This window comes from Sycon ciliatum, chromosome 2, assembly GCF_964019385.1.
Source record: "Sycon ciliatum chromosome 2, ocSycCili1.1, whole genome shotgun sequence".
Classification (NCBI taxonomy): Eukaryota; Metazoa; Porifera; class Calcarea; order Leucosolenida; family Sycettidae; genus Sycon; species Sycon ciliatum.
The window spans coordinates 50,483,651-50,501,028 of record NC_088644.1 but is presented as its reverse complement, the minus strand read 5'-3'; the positions used below and the strand labels follow the sequence as shown (position 1 = coordinate 50,501,028).

At 48.8% G+C, this 17,378-nt stretch overlaps 1 protein-coding gene across 1 annotated transcript; it reads right to left on the bottom strand.

Moving 5' to 3' along the window:
• Positions 1–2,904: 2,904 nt before the first annotated feature.
• LOC135810360 (uncharacterized) lies at positions 2,905–13,678 on the bottom strand. Its single transcript, XM_065323853.1, has 6 exons — positions 12,631–13,678; positions 12,145–12,243; positions 11,195–11,452; positions 9,634–9,815; positions 4,908–4,966; positions 2,905–3,722 (listed from the first exon to the last, which is right to left on the bottom strand). The coding sequence occupies exons 1-6, from the start codon at positions 13,115–13,117 to the stop codon at positions 3,452–3,454; spliced, it is 1,356 nt and encodes a 451-aa protein (XP_065179925.1). The 5' UTR covers positions 13,118–13,678; the 3' UTR covers positions 2,905–3,451.
• Between the last annotated feature and the right edge of the window lie 3,700 nt (positions 13,679–17,378).

Below are 17,378 nucleotides of genomic sequence, written 5' to 3'. Positions count from 1 at the left end.
TAGTTTCTTCCGCACGTTCATTGCTGGAGCGGCCAGCAAACGTCACTCAGCAACTAGTGAAGCGATCCGAAATGAGCAACAGTCTCACGCTTTGGACAGGAGGCAAGAAGCGGCTGGCCAAGCCGGAGCGCCAGTCAAGGAGGAGAGTGGCGATGATTCAGGAGAGCCGGGTAAAGATGCCCGAACGGCGCGGATAGTATTTGATAGTTTGGAAGAGGTGTGGGAAGTGGAGCTCGGGCAGGACGGCAAGTATCCAACGATGCTCACACTGAACGTAGACCCCACGTGCTTTCCCCTGTCAGACCAGCAGCTACAGCATGCATACATGCACGCCGGCGCGTCACAGCCCACGCCATCGTCGCTGCCGCCCACCAACATGCCAATACCGTTCACGTTTGCAGCATCGTCCGGCATTATAGCCGGCCATGGTCATATGGCTCAGACAACTCGCAGCGGACAGTACTCGGAACGGCAGCACGCACAGAACTCCGAACAGCAAAACGTACAGCACAAACGGCGGCTGCTGCAACGGCAGGCAGACAACTGGCCGGCGGAGCAAGCACAAGGCGAACAAGCACTGCAGCAGCAGCAGCAGAAAAGGCCCAACAATCGATTGGTCTCGGTGTCTGGAAATCCTACCGGAGCGTCGTTAACATCGGATGATTATCATCACAGCCGCCAGCCGACACCGCAGCAGCAGCCTTCGGTCGCGTATAGACTGGCAGCAGCGCGAGATGCAGCGACGACCGCGAAGCGGATAAAGACCAGAAACGGGAAACGAGTGCCACTGCCGCACAGTCCACCGTACAGCGCTGAGGTGTGGGGAACGAACGGCCTCTCGCCAGACGAGCTGATGGAACTGTTTAAAGAGCAGGAGCCCACGCGAGCGTGGAAGCTCGACGCGAGCAGTGCCGTCATGCAATTTGGCGAGAAGAAGCATCTTGTGGCCGCACTGAACCTGAGCCGTTCGGAAACGGTACGGGGCATGGTCGTACGCCCCAGCCTGGTGGCGTATCTGATTAGCCTCGTTGATCTTCCCCCACCGTACCTAGCCTACATGGCCCTGTGGTCTCCGTGTCCAGAGGAGCACGAGGTGAAGAGCCTTATGAGCAAAGCTGGATGCTACCCAGATAGAGTGTTGATTCGACAGCGTCTCTTCTGTATCCTGCTCTTTGAGACGAAAGCGGAGCTTGTGAAAGCATGCGAGCTGCACAGGACGGAGCATGTCCGGCACATGAAAATCGAACCATACTTTGGTCTTCGCCATCCTCATGCGTAGAGTGAATAACGAATCACTGGTGATTCATTGCCAGTAAAGATGGCCTTCTCTTCTTCCCTCACATATCTATAGGTTTTTTTTGTGTTTTGTCGAGTTTAACTGAACCGGAATGTGCTGAGTTCTCTCTTCCGCACACTTTTAACACTTGTTTTGATGAGATGAATTTGTTTGCCAGAACTTGAGTGCATATACATGTACAGACCGGCTATTCTTGTAAGATGTATGTGCCCGTCCATCCGTCAGCTGAACTCATTCTGCGTGCTTGAACTTGAGGGCGGTGTTCATGGCTGAGCATTCCTCTGAGTTGTCTGTTGTAAAGCTGAGGTTTGCCTTGTGGGACTGCTGTGATCCATGTGACTGATGTGATCATGTGACTGCTCTGATCACGTGACTGATGTGATCATAATGACTGATGTGATCATGTGACGGATGTGATCATGTGACGGATGTGATGGATGGGACTGCCGTTACTGGCGTTACTGCTGTGCGCGTTCTCAACGCAATTCTTCAGAGCTATGCGCGGTGTGACTGCTGTTGTTGGTGTGACCTGTGGTACTGGTGTGACTGCTGTTACTTCTGTTAGTGCTGTGTGACTGGTGTTAATTGTTATTGGTGTTTAACTGGTGCAACCTGTGTGAGTAAGTAGTGTGCTGGGTGGGGTACTGCCGCCGCCATGTTTCTAGCATTTCCCTGCCGGCATTCATGTACAACAGTTGCTTGTGCTTGACTTGAAGTTGTTGACCGGAGGTACTAATGTAGTAGTGAGATTGTGTGATGACTGTGCACATGCGTATGGGGGTGGGGGATGGTGGCAACGCGTGCATAATAATTATGCACGCTCCCCCCCCCCCCCCCCCCCCCTCCAATGTTGGTATGCGGATTCACATGGCTTTGCCAGTTGTTGTTGTTGTTGTTGAACCCCTGAGTCATAGACCTCAGAGAACCAATGAGCATTCAACTTGTTCTCGTCGTCTACTCGTTGGGCAATTGGAGAGAGCTCTACAATGCAGTACATCGTACTTTTCACGGTACATGACATTGTATGCTTAAAATCCAAATCCACCATTTACACAGGTATAAAATTTCACTGCTCAACTCCACTAACAGTCTCTACTGTGTGAATTTATTTTATTTCTACTTGGGTATAAAGTTTTGATTTGAAGTTTTTTTGGTTTGCATTCGAAAATCTTTATTTTACCCATGCATTTTCCTGTTTTCTTTTCCAGTGCTGCATTTTGATCCATTGTGTAAGTTTTTCCCCGTAAAAAAATCAAATCCATGTTATATTTCACCGGCAAATTTTCTGGCATGATCCATTATCAAGGCGAATAAAACCTGTCGTGGCGACCACTCGGAAAAGGCAACCACCTGCCCCAGAGTACCACTGCAACCAGGACCGAGGGATGCTACTTCAAATGACCCTGGATAAGGAGACCACCTGGTAACAGAGACCACGTTTTGATGGTCACGTGAGCGGTCGTCTTAGACCGATTTCACTGCTCATGAATATGTAATGTATTTGTACTTGTCACAGGCATGATGAGCACATCCTTGCCGCCATCTTGATACAGAATTATAAAATATAGGCTTCATTACTTCAGAGTGGTCTGCGGATTACTGCAGTGTCAAGTTGGAGGCAAGGCGAAGCATCTTTGTACTGAATCCAACAGAGACCGGCTCACTAATGTTTGAAAAAATCTTTAAAGTTATTTTATTAAAAATTCAGCACACGCTTCACACAGTTATATTATAGTAACAAAAAAATGATTTTATGCCACTTTGGCTATCACTGACTCACAGTGCAATGTCACAACATTTCTTTGCACAATTTGTCAAGGTCTTGCTGGAAATGTGGGGAGACAAACTGAAAATATGGAGAGGGAGGGGGGCAGTGTGGCTTTGTCCCACCCAATATAATTATTTTGTTCATGCAGGTGAGTGTGTGTCTGTGTGTGTCATAATGTGTGTGTGTGTTTGTGTGTGTGTCTGTGTGTGTGTGTCTGTGTGTGTGTATGTGTGTGCATGTGTGTGTATGTGTGTGCGTGTGGATACGAGTGTGGTGAGAAAGAGAGACTCTCCTGAAAGATACCCAGGTAACCAAGGTTACTGTATGTGGCTACTGTACAGCCGATCACTTCTTTCGTCACATATCTTTCACGATGGCACAGAGCATCAGCCCCGCCCGTTGAAAGCCGTGCGAACATATCGACACGATCCGCTGTGCAGTTCTGCGCCGCTCCGATCCGAAGTGCCAACCGGGGTCAACTGGTCGTCTACGTGCTGACTGTGCTGGTGATTTCGCCGGCAGAAGCACAGCTCCAGTCGCAAAAGCTGACGCCGGGAGTTGCCGTGACGATGGGTGTCACTATCACCACCACTATGGTCTCTGCTGGCAAGCACATAGCGCAGCGTCGTATACGTCTTATCACCATGCCGATAGCCTCTGCGTAGGTAGCGGACAGCAGACAAGAAGGCGCAAGAGAAAGACATTAGACACCCTTAGCAAACAACGGTAACACTATGTTTTTCTGTACTCGTACCTTGATCACCCATATAGCGTTGTAGCTGCAGCATAAACACGTTATGGGGGCTGATTTATCGTTGTTACAAATAGTACGTTTTTTGGACAAATACTGCGTAGTGCGTACCCTTTTCACCTCGTATCGCGTATATGGCGCCGTAAGTGGTTGTACCGCGGGGAAATAAAAGCTCTTCTCTTGGCAACAGCGAACGAAAATTAGCGTTCATCTTGCTAAAGGTCAAACCCAAATCATCTGTATTTTTCCCCAAACGGTAATACCGTTACAACATAACGCTTTTTTCTAAGGGTGTACATTGTGTCTCAGGTGCAGCATGTGTCTATGCAGAAGGCGAGCAACTGGGCAAATTCCAGCCTGCAAAGCATCATCCGTGGCATATGTTTCACTCACCTAACATCTGTCTGATGGTAACATGGATGTGGCAAATGGGATTACTGCCTTTGGCTTCTGGTTGGTGCATCTGAACTCTCGTATTTTCCGGAGTATCAGCCGCACCCCCATTTTTGCCATGAAATACAGACATCTGTCCTATTACTTGAACCATCGTTAATTTGATCATCGGAGCATAAGCCGTAGCCCATTCTTTTGGGTGAATTTGGAGTGTTCAAAGTGTAGGTTGTACTCCGGTAAATCGCTGCACATACCACTGCACCATATGGGTAACACACAGGTACATACACACACTACTACCACTACTATGTACAACTGCCATAAAATGGCCACGTCGCTCCCAGAAGCGAGACAACAGCGAGAAAGGAAAAGAAACAAGGAGAGTAATTGAGGTGAAAGGGGACCGTTCTACACACAGCTAGTGTTTCTGTCTTCGGTGGCGGGTGAGGTCCTGCGGGCGGGAGAATCGTTCACTACATACACACACACACACACACACACACCCACCCACGCACACACACACACACACACACACACACACGCACACACACACACACACGCACATGCACACCCACCCACCCACACACACACACACACACACACACACACACACACACACACACACACACACGCATACACACACACACGCATACACACGCATACACACTCACACAGCCAGCACATCACTGAGAACTCACTGTCTGCGAGCGTCCAGAGCTTCACGGATATGCCCGTATAGCGTACAGGAGCAGTGAGTCTGCAGGTAGAAAAGAGAAGAAAAAAAAAGCAGAGAACTGCTCATGTACGCAGCCACACAGTCAGTGCAGGAGTAAATCCACAAAAGCAGCGGATTCATAATTATATAGTACTGGTCGTCGCTGAAGAACTTGAGTGTCAGTCTCCTAGTCTGGCGGCTCAGTCTCCTAGTCTGGCGGCTCAGTCTCCTAGTCCGGACCGTTCTAGTGTTCCTATACTACAGGTGTGGTCGGTGAAATCCGACCCGAAGTGCAAAGCTGACGCCCTGGACCAGTTCCGATTACATCATTGTATTTGTCCATGTGTACGTCCAGCCGCCGGCCAGCCGATTTCCGTAAGGCCTTTGATAGGGTTTGGCACAAAGCCCTATTCAAGATTATGAGAGCGCATGGCATCGAAGCAAGAATTGTGGACCTGATTGAAGCGCTTTACGCTACTACTGAAGCTGCCATCGTTGTTGGATCCACTATCACCGACTGGTTCACCACTTCAATGGGTGTCAGGCAGGGCTGTTTACTCTCGCCTTGTCTGTTCAACGTATTCCTGGAGTACATCATGTCTGACGCTTTGGAGGAGTTTGCTGGGTCAGTATGTATCGGCGGCATGTGCGTGACCAACCTACGTTTTGCGGATGATATAGATCTAATCGCATCGTCTGTGGAAGTGCTGATGGACCTGACCGAGCGTGTGGATACGAGTGCAACAAGACTAGGCATGCAGATCAATGCTTCCAAGACCAAGTCAATGGCAGCGCCGGAGGGCGGTGGTGATCTGGGGTGCATTCAAGTAGGCAATGAGCGAATAGAAGAGGTATCCCAGTTTAAATACTTAGGTGCCGTAATCACGTCGGATGGCAAGTCCGATGTGGAGATAAGAAGACGCTTAGCACTAGGGAAGCAAAAGATCATTGAGCTTCAATTCATTTGGAAATCGCCATCACTTTCTTTGCCTACTAAATTTCGTTTTGTTAGGTCTATTGTGCTAGCGACTGTTTTATACGGATGCCAATCTTGGACATTATCTGCCTCATCAATGAGAAGAATTTCATCCTTCGAGATGAAATGCTTCCGCCGACTCTTAGGAGTAACATACCACGACCGGCGTACCAACCAATCTATCCTGGAAGAAATCAATGACATCATCGGAGCAAGGATGCGAACGAAGTCAAGAAATTTAAGTTGATGTGGTTTGGCCATGTTACGAGACATGACGTTTTCTCCAAGCCCTTCCTGCAAGGATCAACTCCTGGATCTCGACCGAGAGGAAGGCCCGCGACATCATGGATTTCTAACATTAAAAGTTGGACGGGTCTTCCCTTGCATGCTCTCTCTCTCGTGCAGCACACGATAGAGTTGGATTCAGAGACATCATTCACAATTCTCTCGCTGATTAATGCCTCTACGATCACCTCGTGATTATGAGTTATACATACATACATACATAAATACGTCCAGCCGCATTCGTGCCACTTCCAGGGTGCCAATGGCTGTGCAAATTGAGGGCGCCAAAATGGTACTCCGGGTCGGATTTCACCGAGAGCATCTGTACATTGTACGGTCGATGCACAGTTGAGTCACCATGTGTACGTTGGTATGATGTGCTTGGTGAAATTCTAGTTTGGTCGTTTTTGGGCGCTCTGTTCTTGGGCGCCCGACCGAACTGTGCTTCGAAGTATAATATACCATACCCATTCAATTTGAGCCCTCCCTTGAAAATTGACAAAGATGTGAAGCCACACTATTCCCCCAAAAGAAAAACAATGGCACTGTGAATATTTCGCATCAACTTCAGCAGATTCCAACTGGGTAAACATCGATGATGTACAGACATGCTGGTTCTAAACCCATTTCTAGCCGGTTTCTTATCGGCTTATGCAGGGGCGGATCCAGAGATCTCTACAGGGGGGTTCCGGTTGAACCAAAATTGAAAAGCCAAAATATTATGGAATCAGATTGTTTTGAAGTTGTGTGGTTGACACATGTAGTTACGACAATCCGATTGTGTTAGTGGCAATCGCATGCTTTTAAAACACACTACGGACATATATTTTTCCATCATCGACCACACCATAACTGCGCCCTCCAGCCGGCCTCGACACGTAACGTTGCCACAGCACACCACCACCGCTGGAGCGCGCAGTTGTGGTGTGGTGGACGATGGAAAGCCTGTACAGGGCCAAATGCTGCTGCTTACCCTACATTGTATAATTATTATTTAGTACAGACACATAATCATAATTATACTTGAGTACATAAATTTATGCAATCGACTGCCGGGCACACAGGTTCAGTGAGGGCTTGAAGACCCTTTCAACTAACTTCTTGTAAATATCGAATATGCAAGTCATGGGTACGTTGAGAGCCAGGAATGCCGAAATGACAACTAAGTTACTTTCCCTGTCCATTTGTACTTTCGGAAAATTTTGGCATTTTTACGATGCGAAACGCTCTATAGTCACAGGGCACTTCACTTCAGTGACAGAAACAACAACAGCAAAACAGTGTCGACAATTGCACAATCCTTCCAATGTCATCTAAAACACATCGCTGGCGCAGCACTCCGTTCCTGCGGAGGAACAATTAGTCACTACTGCATGCTGCAGCAGGCATAGATTACTGACTTTGCTTGGATGTCGGAGCCCTCATCTTCAGAGGAGCTTGAACTCTACGTGTATGATTCGAAGTTCGTTGAAGAGTGTCATCACTCGGAACATCCTTTCTCTTCTGCAAAAGACTTGTCCAAGGAATACTGACCGCACCCATCCTGAGCAGCAGTGAATGACAGCGCCAATGGAGGTAAGTTTGGATGGTTTCGAAAGATGACAAAGGAAAGTGGAAACAACCACCCAATGTTGTCTACAGACTGTCAGTGTCCGTTTGTAAATCACGGACGTGAACACCAGTACAGACTACTACCGTTATACATGTATATCGATCTACCGAACCGTCGGAACGCGCATGCAGTGCACTGAGTCTGTACTCCTTGACTCAGTGCACTGCACTGCCTGTGATCGGACGGACGTCTTTTTGTGCACACATGATATTTTTCGATATTTCTCAGCACCACACTTTGCAAAATTTAGGGGGTTCCATGGAACCCCCGGAACCCCCCCCCCCCCCCCTGGATCCGCCACTGTTATGGATACATTGGCAGTTATTAACTACGTCATACATATGCACACATGCGCACACATGCACAAACACACACACACACACACACACACACACACACACACCAACACACCAACACACACACATGTGATTCTGCATACACACACACACACACACACACACACACACACACCTGTCCTGTCCTGTAGAGTCACTGCCGCAAAAGGGTCACGTGATCCCATCACTGGGAAACTTGAGAAGAGAGAGAGAGAGAGGACACAACGCTCGATGACGCTCCAGGTCCGCTTGCCGCATATGCACACGTGCTGGAAGGCTGAGCGCTCCTCTGCTCTTGGTCTATGCGCCACCCTTGAACAGCGATGCCTGCCCCGTCCCCGGACACCGCGAAAGCAGCGGCCACACCTGTCACAATGCGCGGCACAACATCCCTCCGCCGGTGCCGACGTTCCGGTAGCTCCAGGTGGCACTGTGGCATCCACCGTTGAGGCACACACATGCCGGACCAAGCCACCGTGGCTTCTCAGCCACCGCCGACACCGCCCGCACTGACTGGCGCCCCGCTGCTCAGACACAGGCCGCGCACGCTCCTCCAGACACTTATGCCGAGCCATGTCTCCTTGCCGTGCAAAATCCCGTCTGCATACCGTACATACCACTCGGGGCGGAGGCTCAGGCGCATTGTCAGGCTCTTGGTAGGTGCTGCGCCACTCCGCGCGGGACTCACATGCAACATCATACCATGATGCCTCCACGCCACGGGCACGTAGATCCCGGACAGCACTGTCCTTCCATCTGCGGCGTGGGCCATGTGCTGGGCGACGCTGCAAGAAGGAGCCAAACAGTACCTGTTTTGGGATGCGGTTGTCCGGCATCCGCGCCACATGCCCCAACCACTCCAAACGCTGATGTGCAATCTTGTCTTTAATCGTCTCGGAGTCTCCCCAGCGCACCAGCAGCTCTTCGTTGGTGATGTGTTCGTCCCACATCCGGCTTCGAGAGACCCCGAGGATGGATCGGATGCACCTCATGCTGAAGGTTGAGAGCTTCTGGAGGTCATGTTGAAGGGGCGTCCAGCACTCAGAGCCATACAACAGCAGGGACAGAACGCAAGCATTGAATACGCACCGCTTGGTGTGCATCAGCAGATGTGGATTGGAGAATACAGACCTCCGAAGAGCACCGCAGGCCCTGGAGGCTTGGGCAATCCTTGCGGCGATGTCCCGGGACGAACGGCAACCGCTGTCCACTACAGAACCAAGGTACGCATTCCACCTCCGCTTGACCAAGTTGGAGGGGAGCGCGGTCAGTAGGCGTGATGTCGGGGCCAACAACTACAAACTGAGTCTTCGAAGACGAAGACACACACACACACACACACACACACACGCACGCACGCACATACGCACATACACACACACACACACACACGCACACACACACACACACACACACACACACACACACACACACGCACGCACGCACGCACACACCTACACACACACAAACCACTTTAACCTTTGAAGAATTCCAGACCTACCTTGGCGGGTACAGGCTGCCCCGGCAGATGACATTGACCAAGAAGAAGCGGCTGGCGAATAGCCGGGCAGCGTCGTTGACAGCAGTACGTTCTCTCAACCGTAATAGTGTTACCGTTTCCAGCCAGGAGCCGTGCTGTGCGCTTCTCGCACACTTCTTGTGCTCTGCATTCCCCACACAAGCCTACAGCAGAAAAAATAGGACGACAGTGTCACACATCATAGTTCATTTTTTTCAGCGACTAACAAGCCTTGATTGCCTTTGTTGTTCCATGCAATTTTCAAATGCTGTACTTTCGCTTCAATTTGATCAACAGTTTATGAAACGTAGAAGAATGGATACGAGTTAAGAGTAACTCTCCATCACTGTAACATGATACTATATACAGTCAGAAAGTGCAATAACTAGGCACAAAACTGACAGAATACTGAGACATTCGACGTCCTGACACCTAGCTTCAACACATGTCCGTAGCGCTAACCGACAGCCTTCCAACTCGGAAGGCTCAAAAAGTTAATGCACTTTCTGACTGTATATAGTATCATGTTACAGTGATGGAGAGTTACTCTTAACTCGTATCCATATGTCCTTTTCTCTTCTACATTTATTTATGGCTCCACATCCGAGTTTCAAGTTTATGAAACCATAAAAGTTTTTTTCTTTTTAGACCAACAGTGGTATATATGACTAACAAAGATAGAAATGGACTCGGATGGAGAGCCAAGGGTAAATTTATAGTTAAAAAAAAGGACCAAGAAACTACAAGTTACGCTACAATGTCCACTATCACCGCCAGTTACTAAACAATCAGCTCATGCGATAACATTGCACGACACTGACCGATGGTACTGACGTTCTACAACTAACTGGCTAACAGCTCTAGCACATCTAGGATTCGCACACCAACAGCCTTCCAACTTGGAGTGCGTATCCAAGATGTGCTAGAGCTGTTAGCCAGTTAGTTGTAGAACGCCAGTACCATCGGTCTGTGTCGTGCAAGGTTATCGCATGAGCTGATTGTTTAGTAACTGGTGGTGTTAGTGGACATTATAGCGTAACTTGTAGTTTCTTGGTCCTTTTTTCTTTACTATAAAGATAGAAATATTTACAATACTTTTCCAGACGTTTTGTTTTTCTGAACAACATCGTCAGTGGGTAAAGAAGTCAAGTTTATGAAACTTCACTCCTCAACTGCAATAACGGTCGCTTTACTGCGATTCAAATAATTCTCCATCATACCAAAATTTCAGGCCTGGCCTGTCATCATTTTTAAAAGTTTCATACACATTTTGTAAGTTGGAGTTTACTGACAATCACACTAATTGATCAACAGTGCCAGTTTAATAGGAATGTCATAGCTCCTCTGTAGCCTTGTCATGACTTGAACTTCTACCGAACATAGCCGCACCAAGTTCTTGGCTACACAAAATGGAAAAAGGAATCTCTCCAACAACTTCAAGTACTTTCCAATTTTTGCCAAGGAGAGCAAGCATCTTCAGGGTTAGTACCAGTGTTATAACAATAATGATGATGATTGTTAGAATACAAGAACTTGCACAGACCTGTCCTCCGCCGTATTTCCGGTAGATATGACAGAGCACAGTTCCCAGGTAGTCGATAGCGTTTCAGCAGATGCACTAGGTCATGGATGTGTTCGGTCTGACTTCCGATGTGATGGCGATGGTGAATGTGATGGCGGCGCTGCTCGTGCTGCCGGTGGTCCGTACCCAGCCTGGTGCAGCACACGGGCTGCCCCTGGTGGACGGAGCAGTGCTCCATGGGACGGCAGAGGCCTGGCGAGCACTTGCTCGTCTCTTGCGCTGCACAGGGACACAGGGACACAGTGTATTTGAGATCAGGATGCATGTATGTGTGTATGTGTATTTATTCGAATTCACAAGTACACACAGGCTACAAGGCCAATTGGATGGAAGCGAATGTGAGAATGAAGTTAAATAAGGGGTTAAGGAAGGAGAGGGAAGGTCAAGGATTGTACGGAGATGGCTGCAGGGGTACAGAGATGGCTGCAGTGGAGTTTTTAATTGCCCAAGGCCTAATACCGTATGTTTCCTAGTTCTAGGAGTCTCATCTTTGCTTCCCGAGAGCCAATTTCAATACCCAGGAGCCAAGGTCTAGAAATACCCAGTACTAAAGAGTAGAGGGTGGAATTACACGGAGTTGTCTGCGAAGGAATCCCTGAATGCCCAAGTCCTACTACCAATATAATCCCTGGTTATGGCAAGGCACACCTTTGTTCACCTGCTCTATTGAGTGGTTTTACACTTTTGGTCATTTGAGGGAATTTATGTAGAAACAGATCATGGCATGTTGACAGTGCGACCAGCATGGCTGACATCACGTGACCCACAGATGCAGCGGTTGAGTGGAGTCAGAAACAACATGGCTGTCACATATTATGATAGTGTGATAGATGCATGTGAAACCACTAAATTTGGAGTCTGTCTCCGTGAATGAAAATTTTCAGTTTCAACGGTTTTCACTTTCTCCTTACCATCAAGGCACACCGGGCAGCATTGCTTAGCATAGAGCACTGGTCTGTCGCTGCAGCCCTGCACGACGCTGAGGTTGCACGTAACCGTTTCACAATCCTCTGCTCACCACAAGAACAAGAACAGAAACAGGAAAACGAACTTAGAAGTTGCGACTTCGGCGGTATTAGTCATGAAGTTGGAGGCGGTATTAGCGTCAAGTTCGGCAAGAAGCGTGTGTTCCTCGTTGGACCAACCAACTTTAGAAACAGGACAGCGGAAAAATTCTAATGGCTGACATTGTGGGAACCATTCATGCAGGAATTGGCAGGAGTTGGAACCAAAAATCACATAGTCATTGCTGCTCAGTATTCTAGACCTTGGTGGATTATGCTCAAAACACTGGTCAATTCTGTTCAAAACACTGGTCAATTCTGCTCGAAATGTATCCTGGGTGGATTATGCTCAAAACATTGGTCAATTCTGCTCGAAATGTATCAAACTCTCACCTGCTTTTGGCAGCCCCGCAATGATCAAGGGTGTTTCTTCTGTGGGCAGACCTGCGTCTCCCGGTGCAGGATGCCCAACGGTGTCCACCGCTTCCTCCTGGGAAGGTGCTCGCGTGACATCGCTGGGCCGTCGTCGTGGTGGCAGCCTCGTGTCCGCCGCTTCCGTGACCATGCTTTCGTCGGTCGAGTCGCGCGGTGACGGCTGTCGAGTGTCCACCGCTTCCACGTCAGGGCCGGTCATCGCCACCGGTTTTACGGTATGTGGATCAAGATCGGACGGAGAGCGTCGCGTGTCCACGTCCTCTTCCCAGGACTGCGTGTGGTGGGGCTGTGCGGACGGAGGATCTGTCCCCGATCCTTGCAAGACGTCGCCAAAAATGATCTCGGAGCCACCAAACAGCGGCTGTGCATGAACCCACGGGTGATGGATAACACACACCACAATGGCAAAGGAAGCCCAGGTTGACAGGCCACTCGCGAACATCATCGTTGCTTCAACAATGCCTGGAATATCCTGTCGCCTGTGATTCGTGAAGCTCTGGGGTTCAGACCGTGAAGTGACGCTGCAAATACGGGTCTGTTTTCAGCCGAAATGTCGAGTGTGGTGTACTGTCTGCTCTTCCCCGCTCCAAGATGCAGGTACACGCGCTGTTAGCAACAACAGTATCAAGCGCTTCAGGAACAGCCTGCAACCCTAGCGCCGTGTCTTGCCAGAAAAGACCCGTACTGCGACGATGTCTGCTAGTATCCTCACGTACACGTCTTTCGCGTGACCTGGGAAAGTATTATTCAGACGGGCATCGACAGGGCCTGGAGCACATCAGAACTCCTGAAACTGATCTCGAGCGCTGATTCCCCAGCAAGGGGTTTCTTTTATAGTCGGCACCCGCTGGATTTGACTGTGAGAGTGCTTTGCGTTGCTGGATAGCCTCCTTTGCCCAATCAGTCAGCTTGTTGTCTTCTACGGTACTACCCAATGAAATCCAATAACGCGAGGCAAATACACCGCAGGTGCTGTGCAGCAATAGATCAGCGAACACTGCACTGGGATCTTCACTGGTGCAGGGCGCAAAGCTGTCTCGCTTGATTGGATTTCATTCTGCACGTCTCGTAGATAATTATAATGATGTTGATCTATCACGCGATACCTTTGTTGGTTGACGCGTGTCACTCTCAGTCAGTTTGGGTCAACGCAGTGGGAATAACTACTTAGAGCTCGCGCAGCCCTGTGTCTTGGACTCGGAGTCAAGCCGATCTGAGGTTTTCTGCCCGTAGGCGACAGGATTCGCTCCTGTGACTCTCGATTCGCTCTACATGTCAAGTGCACCTCCGAGACTATTCCACGTAAAGTTCATGCCCTTCGGTGCTGTCACGACGGGTTCAATCGCGCCCAGTTCATCTGAGCGGAGCAGTGGCAGAAGCGGGTGCATGACTCGACCCACATAGGGTCTTGCTGTCTCGTGTTGCAGTCTCTCGGCGCTTTTTCGGAGCGGCTCCGTGAGCATTCGCTGCTGCGGAATGTGTGGACCCTGTCACAGATCAGAGTTGTTTCTCATCTGTCTGACACAGTGACAGCAGACCAGTTGCAACAGGCAAGGTAGAGAGCATTATGCTACTAGTAGATCTACGAGCAGACTACATGGCTGGTGATAGAAAGGTGATGTTCGGTCGAACGCAGTACACAAGTCATTCCCAAGGGAGAGAGGAATGGACGATTTGAGAAGTAAGGGGCTGGTGATGTTTCACGCAGACAGACTAGACCGCATCACAGCTCGCATTTTTACAAAACAAATAAACTGCTGGGAATTCTGCCGTAAGATGGTCAATTGCCCTTTATCGATTTTATTCACTTTTCAACGGCATTCAGCAAGTGGGATTGGGCTTTGGTCTCTCGCTGGTCGATCTGATCTACCCCCTCCCGCCGTGTAGGAGCTGCATCCCACGCCTGATCATGGGGTGGTGGCGTCCCATGGAAGTGGAAAAGATGGTTCTTGACCCGCCCTGTACCCGCCCTGTACCCGCCCTGTACCCGCCCTGTAAACGGATCCGTAGAACAGGGTGTTTACTTTTTCCATTGGCAAAAGCCAGTAATTATTATTGGAGGGGATTTGCCTGGCTTAACAAAACAAAAAACGTAAGGACCAAGAGAGGTCTTCCTCGCAATACTCCATCATGTTATTCAGTGGAGTGGCGAGGATTATTCCTGGTTAGGTCACACAATACAATCATGATGTAGTCAAGTCCCCGTACATGATGTACTAGTAGTCATTGCATGGGACCGTAGTAGCCCTGGGCGGATAAGAGTCTACAAAATTACAGATTCGGCTCGAAAAAGCAGTGAAATTGCAAACATTATCGTAGAGACTTCCTTGAGGAGCAGTATACATGGTATAAGTGGTGCTCTTCAGGCACACTCTTCCTCAGCCTACTCAAGCTCACCTGATGAGGGGTGAATTCCCCGAAACACTGTGTATTGAGCAGGGAGTGGTGCTTTCTTGCAGGTTTGCCGAGTCAAAGGTTCGATGGACTCCTCGTGTGCTCTGGATGGCAGTCGAGAGTCAGTCAAGTATCAAGTCAAGTCGGCGGAATAGCGCGAGCTCCAGTGTGGGGAGCGAACCCTTTCTTACAAAGCCTCGCCGAAATCGCAGCCACCGTTTAGCACATAACCACCAGTTTACTTTGCCCGTAAAAGAGCACACCCGAGGAAGAGGCTCGTCACCGGACAAGATGCTAGTTTGTCATCCGCGCCTGCGTGTGACTATACTCTATAACTCACAGAAGTAGCCATTGTCATTGAACACTTTATACAATGTCATGTAGATTTCCCTATATGGAAGTCAAAGGCATCTTATCCGACGGCGGCAAGCACCCGAGTGACTGATCTTGATCAGCGCGAATCATTCATGCACACTTTACATTTTTCAAAGCATTCGTATAGGGATTGAGTTGAATCTTTTACACAACCTTGTTACATCTGCCTTGAGTTTCTTTGGATTAGACTTTTTCAAATTTTCATTTCATCTTCGAGTTTCATCCCTTGTATCTTTTGGTGTTCTTCCTTCTTTCCATGTCGTATTGTTTAATAATTATTTGTTTGAATAAACCCGTTTTGACTGATCTTGGAGCAGCCTGAGGAGATAAGATTAGCACCAGACGTACAGAATAGTCTCCCATTGGTTTCCGTGTACGAAACAGACTATTCATTCACACAGCTGTTGTACTGCGGTAGCCCAAAGCGTCCAGCCGCTGAATTGCTTCGGCCTCGCACTGGAGGTGATAGGCAACATCAGACACACCTTTGAATCCTGACCTGCATTTTGTCTTTCGTGATAACTATGATGGAATCCCTTGCTACTGACGAATACATGTAATTCAGCCCGTATCAAGATGCACGCGATTGCTATGATTGTTTGATTAGCGACTTAGTGTCAGCATAGGGACCAGCACTCTGCCTTTGTTGTTTATTCGGCTTCAGTGCGATCGGTTCGACCAGTAATACTGAGCTGTGCTAACGAGGCCTTGAGTACCTCAGACCTCAGACCTGCCCAGCGCAGAAGCAATGATAGCGAACAGCTAAAATATTATGTACATGTATGTTAGACATACCGGTACATGTAGAAACTAGTGCCGGGATTACACCATTCAACAGCTTGCAAGGCTGATGAATTGACCGCCACTAATGTTAGCCTGGTATCCACCACACAGCTGATTGAAGTGGCTTTATATATCTGGCCAGTGAATCCCTATTTTTCATTTTTTCTTCATTATTTTTACTACCTACATGTACATGCAAAGATACAGTTATGACCGTGTATTCGGACTGGTGCATTATGCGGGAGCTTTGCACCGCAGTCGGATTTCCCCTGGCGCAGCAGTATTGCAGATGTATGATGTGGCTAGCACAACTCGCTCCAAGTGTACGATCACGATGACGGTACGGTTTCAGTCTTTCAGAGCGTCGCAGGAAGTGCTTCAGCATAATCGCAGTGTTTCGATTCATTGGAGCACATCATAGTGATCGCCCGCCTGGCAAAGATCCCCGCTTTGCGTCTGTGTGAACGCGATCTACAAACAGGGTCTTCTGTTCTCCGTTGCACCGTTCGTGGATGTTGACATGTCAACCCTGCCTATGCGCAGATGGAGGCATCTGCTCTGCTGGGTTGCGTCTCATCAGAAATCCAGGCCATCTTCCACTATCCTACAATCAATAATGTGAACCTGTCTTTGGGCCTTGTGATCATAATGCGTACCGCTAGATTGTTCATGAATAGTCTTATAAGTTATAACCCTGCTTCCATGATGTTTATATGCCCGCAAAGAAGGGACCGGTGGATTCTGCTCGAAAAGGTGGCAGATTCTGCTCGAAAAGCAGTAAAATTGGCAGAACTACATGTATACAAACCTTATGGCGGGTAAATCCTCGAGTTCTGCTCCATTTCTTTATCCACATACCAAACATGCATGATACTTACCAGAAAAAGTACCGAATTCTGCCATTTTTCTGCCGGCAGAATCCGCTGGACTCTACCGCAAAGAAACTCATTCGCCCTCACGTACAATGTAGTCATGGTAGTGTGGCCTGCTGCCCATTGGATTCTGCGAAATAAAGTAAAGGAAACGACAACTTTCCATCCTCCACCACAACATAGTCATTACTGCGCTCTCCAGCAGTTATGGTGCTGTGGAAGATTGAAAAATCCGCACAAAGTCGAATGATGCTGCTTACCATCTAATTGGAAACAACAACC